Here is a 6,000-nt window from a genome sequence, read left to right as displayed (position 1 = left end):
AAGGAATGATTTTAAAAATAAAAATAATAGTAACAAACATGTTTTAAGAAATTGAGAACATGAAAATGAAAACAGTTTTTTGAAAATGAAAATAGAAATAGAAAATATATCTTAAAACCAAACACACCTTAAATTTCTTAATTTGATTATGAGGTGTTCTGTAAAGTTGAATTTTTTGTTCCTCACTTAAAAAAGGAAAATATGGTTGGGTCTAATAAATTTCATAGTATCTTGAATTGCGAGAATTGAACAGCAAAACCAATAAACTATTAACACTTAAGTGATATTTTATACATGACATTATATTTTTCCTAGACTCTTATAAGAAAGAAATAACTAAACAAATTTTATTATATTTGATTAAAAAATAAATATAAGAGGAATGATAACACAATATCAAACATATGTATTCATATATATTTCATTAAAAACCAAAATATATTTAGAAAAACCGAACCCACTCCACCCTGTTGTTAACATTACTAGATGGCATACTTGGTTAGCAAACCCGATGTATAAGATAGACATAGTGTATCTTAATTAACTTTTCCTAGCTTTGAACCATCGAACCCTACAATCTTATACCAGAAGGTCACTTCCCTCTCCTTTACCACCGCTTCTGTGTCCCCTTCTTACGCCATTCGTGCCCCTCTTGTGGTGCCTTTCCTATACCTTCCTTTTTCTCTCCCCCAATTCTTATTCATCGCTATCACACAATTAGGGCACGCAACTCTCCAAAACAAACACACTAATAACTCCATCAACTCAAACACCTAATTTTTTTTATCGTTTCAGGTATCTATCCTTCTTTTATATTCTTTCCCTTTTATGAGTTTTAATTCGTTTTCTGTGCTAGTATTATATTCTTATAGGATTGGTTTTCTAATTTAAATTGAATAAAACTTTCGATAAACGTAGAGACACCCTATTTTCTTAGGATGCTGGATTTTTTTTATATGTTGTATGCTTATGAACAAACCTGAATAATATTTATAAGTTGCTTTATTATCACATCCATATAATCTGTTAAATGATTTATTGATTCGTTAAAATCTGATAAAGAGAATTTTTTATGCAAGTCAGAGGCACAAGATCTTGTTGCTTCTGGAATTTTATTTTACCCATTTCAGTCCCTCGTGTTTTTTTTTTTTTACCTTACCAGATTGACCCTCAAAAATTGAAAAACCCAAAATGGTCCCCGAAATTTCAAATGTGGGTCAAACTAATCCTTTTTAGCATGTTTTACAACACCTGATAGGGACTAGTTTGACCCTAAAAGGGATTAATTTGATCCACATTTGAAATTTTTTAGGACTATTTTGGGTTTTTCAAATTTTGAGGGACCAAACTGGTAAGTTCGAAAAACATGGGGGACTGAAATGAGTATATTTACTCTTTTATTTATTTGGAAATATGGTTGTGACTTAGTTGTTGATGTAGCGTGTTTTTTGTTTCTTCAGCTATGACATCGGTTTCTTCTTGGTTCATAGTATTTAAGAGAATGGTAATTTGATCGGGTCCTAGAGGTTTTTGTGTAGCTAACACTGTTTTGCCTGATTTAATTATAGGTTATATCTGCCCTGAAACATGGACGAGGACCAAGAGATGGAGAGGTTTGGAATGGACAATGATTTTGAAGGTGGAGAATGGATTGGTGGTGAGTATTACTATCGAAAGCGCAAAGAAAAACATACTCAAACCAGAGAAGACGTTCTTTATGGAGTTTTTGCAGACTCGGAGGATGATGATGACGATTACTCTAGCAGAAAACGCAGAAAAGACCGTGGTCTATCTAAGAAGCAAGACCTCACCAAGCCTGTGAATTTTGTCTCTACTGGCACTTTCATGCCTAATCAAGATCCTGATAAGAATTCTAAAGAACAGGATGAAAAGGATAACTATATTAGTGAAGATAGGCCGGGTTTAGGTCTTGGTATGGGGTCTGGTAGCACTTCTGGATCTGGTTTAGGTTTTAATTCCAGTTATACTGCTAATGGCTCTGATAAGAATAATGAGTTTAATGAGAATGATGATGATAACTTTCTGCCTACGGTGCCTACTGCATTTGGAAAGAAGATTAAGGAGGGGGCAATGAGAAGGGAAAAGGAAAGGGAGAGAGAAAAATTGCAGAAGAAGAGGGGTCAACATCAAAATCAAGGTCAAGATGTTGATGTTGGGAAATTTGAAAAGCATACGAAGGGTATAGGGATGAAGCTATTGGAGAAGATGGGTTATAAAGGTGGTGGTCTTGGGAAGAATGAGCAAGGTATTGTGGCTCCTATTGAGGCGAGATTGAGGGCCAAGAATACCGGTATTGGATTTAATGACTCTAAGGAGACTATGCCATTGCCTGCTTTGCAGGTAGAGAAGAATATACCATCGGGAACCACCCAATCTATTGCTGGCCCAACTAAAAAAAGGTCATGGTCAAAGCAAGCAAGTTCAAAGAAGAAAGAGCATGAAAGCTATATTACTGCACAGGAGTTGTTAGCAAGCAAGCAAGAACAGGATTTGGAGGTTGTTCAGAAGGTTTATGATATGAGGGGACCACAGGTTCGAGTAATTACAAATATGTCTGATTTGAATGCTGAGGAGAAAGCAAAGGAAAATGATATCCCAATGCCAGAACTTCAGCATAATGTGGGGTTAATAGTTCGGTTGGCTGAGGCTGACATCCAAGAGATTGATAGAAAATTGAGGAGGGAGAGGGAGACAGCGCTTAGCTTGAAACAAGACAAAGAGAAGTTAGAAACTGAGGCAGCATTTAAAAAGAAGCAAGTGGATAGTATGGAGGAAATAGAGGGTGTGTTGGACCGAGTGGAAAAAGAGAACAGTCTAGGAACATTAACATTGGATTCCCTTGCTCAAAGCTTCAATGAGTTGTATAAAAGATATGCTGATAACTACAAGTTATGTAACTTGTCATGGATTGCTGGTTCGTATGCTTTGCCTTTTTTTATCAGAGTTTTTCAACAATGGGATCCTCTTCGAAATCCATATCACGGGATGGAGTTGGTATCGTCGTGGAAGACATTGCTACAAGAAGATTGCCTTGATATATGGGATGTATCATCGCCTTACACCCAATTGGTTTCTGAGGTTGTACTGCCAGCTGTTAGAATATCTGGTATCAATACCTGGCAGCCACGGGATCCTGAGCCAATGTTGCGGTTTCTAGAGTCATGGGAAAAGTTGCTTCCTTCTTCTGTCAGCACTACCATTTTGGACGAAATAGTCATGCCAAAATTGTCAAGTGCTGTAGATGCTTGGGAACCCCACCGTGAAACCATTCCCATTCATACATGGGTGCACCCATGGCTACCTCTACTAGGACACAAGCTGGAGGGTGTGTACCAGGGGATTCGTTTTAAATTGAGTACTGTTCTTGGTGCCTGGCACCCGAGTGATGGTTCTGCCTATGCTATATTGTCTCCTTGGAAGACTGTATTTGATTCCGCAAGCTGGGAACAGCTCATGCTTCGTTTTATTGTGCCGAAGTTGCAGCTTGTTTTGCAAGAGTTCCAAGTGAACCCAGCAAGTCAGAATCTTGATCAATTTTATTGGGTAATGAACTGGGCTTCTGCTATTCCAATTCACCTGATGGTTGATATGATGGATAAGTTTTTCTTCGCCAAGTGGCTTCAGGTTTTGTATCATTGGTTGTGCTCAAGTCCTAATTTTGAGGAAGTTACAAAATGGTATTTGGGCTGGAAAGAACTTATTCCAAAAGAGCTTTTGGCAAATGAAAGTATCCGGTATCAGCTTAACCGTGGTCTTGATATGATGAACCAGGCTGTTGAAGGTATGCAGGTGGTTCAACCTGGTTTAAAAGAGAATATCAGCTATCTCAGGGTACTAGAGCAAAGGCAATTTGAAGCACAGCAGAAAGCAGCAGCCTATGCTCAACACCAAGTTGCTGCAAGCTTGGGCAGTGCTGATGGTATGCAATCACATGAGTTGACCTTGAAAGAAGTTATTGAGGCCCATGCCCAGCAACATGGCTTGCTATTCAAGCTTAAACCTGGAAGAATGCACAATGGTCACCAAATATATGGGTTTGGTAATATCAGCATCGTAATAGACTCTCTAAATCAAAAGGTATATGCCCAAAATGAGGACACATGGTCTTTGGAATCTCTTGAAGGCTTGCTAGAGTTGCACAATAAATCTCTTAGTAAAAGACGCTGAATTCTATGTAGGCTAATGTGAAGTAGCGTCTCAGTTCCTAGGTACTTAATTTCTCCATGTTTTCATATATGATTAACAGTACAGACTTGGGATGTTATGGTTTACTTATGTTTTGTTTTGTGCACCTTTTTGTTTGTTAATAAGTGGACTATGTTGATGTAGAGTGATAGACAGAAAAGAAATCTTGGAGTTAAATTATGTGGACATTCTTGCTTTACTTTGTTACTTAGTGATATTTAAGGCTTGGTTGTTATTTTTGCATTGCTTTATTTTCTTAACCTTGAATTGATCAAGATTGAAGATAATTGAAACGGAAAGATGCTTATATGATAAGGGCCGTCAATCAAACACAAAATAGTGGCGAACAGTAACGGTAGGCAAATTGTGAATTTTGCAGGTTTAAACAGTCTCTATATTTGTCAACATATGTGATTTCTTTTACTAGGTTGAGTAGGTTCTAGATTCCATGTGAAGAGCGAGAAACCATGTTATTAAAGTACATAAAAAAAGGGAATAGGTGCACTTAAGTTTTTACTTGTTTATCAGAAACATTAATATGCTAGTTGTGACTGAAATATTGTGTAAGTTCCTAGTAGCACCACTCTATATTTTAGTATTAGGAACATTGATAAGGGTACATAGAAACCTTTCTTCAACCTGTTACTTCAAAGCAGCTTGCTGAAATTAAGCATCTAGGTTCCTTGTTTTCTTGATTGTTGCTCCTAGATTGCTGCAAATTGATATCAGTGCCTTATCAGTTTCATGATATTGGCCTTTTTGAAGGAGCCAACTCTCATTGATGTAAGACAAGAACATCAGAAATCAGAATGTCCCAACATTGCAACTGAGTTTGATTGATTTTTGAAGTTCCAGAAAGTGATAAAATAATGAATTTTAAATTTGTGGGCTCCCTTAAGAGCATATATGGGATGGAGCTTGAGGCTCTGGATTCTGTTACTCTTCATACATAATTGCACTATATGTGAAAACAGTTAGTTACTCCTTTTATAGATCAATAGTTTTGCGCAAATTTATCGTGAAATTAGAGAAGTCATCTCAATTTTTCTGTTTACAGAGAACCTGCTTGATCAAGCATTTTGAGCCAGAGTAGGGAGCAACCTCAATAGATGTTGTGCGAGTGGCTGGAGTTGCAGCGAAGTCTTACTTTCAAGTGAAAATATGCTTCAAGAATTAAGATGCAACCTTTTGAGAATCTTTAACTGCTATTCTGAGATTGGCTAGCTTTAATTATGTAACTTATTTATAAAAAACAAAAACAACAAAGTTTCGTGCTACTCATGTAAAGTCTTTAGTAGGATATATGTTATAATTTGTAACAAGACACGTATTTGTTGCTCAGATGATTAGTAATTTTGAGAGCGTGCAAATATTCAATACTTAAAGATCTTATTTTGGGTAGTGAACGCGAGTATAAATTTAACCATGCCTTATTATTTTTTTGATGATAAAGTTTTACAAAGAATTCCAAATAATTAATTCTGTACAAGAAAATAAAGTTTACAAAGAATATCCAAATAATTAATTCTGTAAAAGAAAATAAAGTATTACAAAGAATATCCAAATAATTAATTCTGTAAAAGAAAATAAATTTTACAAAGAATATCCAAATAATTAATTCTGTACAAGAAAATAAAGTTTTACAAAGACTATCCAAATAATTAATTCTGTAAGAGAAAATAAAGTATTACAAAGAATATCCAAATAATTAATTCTGTAAAAGAAAATAAAGTTTTACAAAGAATATCCAATCATTTATCATTCATTCATCTATTAATTATTGGTGACTCTTGA

The 6,000-nt window shown here is 35.7% G+C and overlaps 1 protein-coding gene across 1 annotated transcript; it reads left to right on the top strand.

Moving 5' to 3' along the window:
• Positions 1,579-5,583, top strand: LOC109331527 (septin and tuftelin-interacting protein 1 homolog 1-like; the record flags this gene model as incomplete). The annotated part of the gene is given in 2 exon segments (XM_019566074.1): positions 1,579-4,229; positions 5,264-5,583. A coding segment is annotated over 1 exon segment (2,601 nt). The 3' UTR covers positions 4,189-4,229; positions 5,264-5,583.

The sequence above is a fragment of the Lupinus angustifolius genome, chromosome LG17 (assembly GCF_001865875.1).
Source record: "Lupinus angustifolius cultivar Tanjil chromosome LG17, LupAngTanjil_v1.0, whole genome shotgun sequence".
NCBI lineage: Eukaryota > Viridiplantae > Streptophyta > Magnoliopsida > Fabales > Fabaceae > Lupinus > Lupinus angustifolius.
Note: the sequence above shows the minus strand (reverse complement) of the source record. Positions and strands in the feature narration are given on the sequence as shown.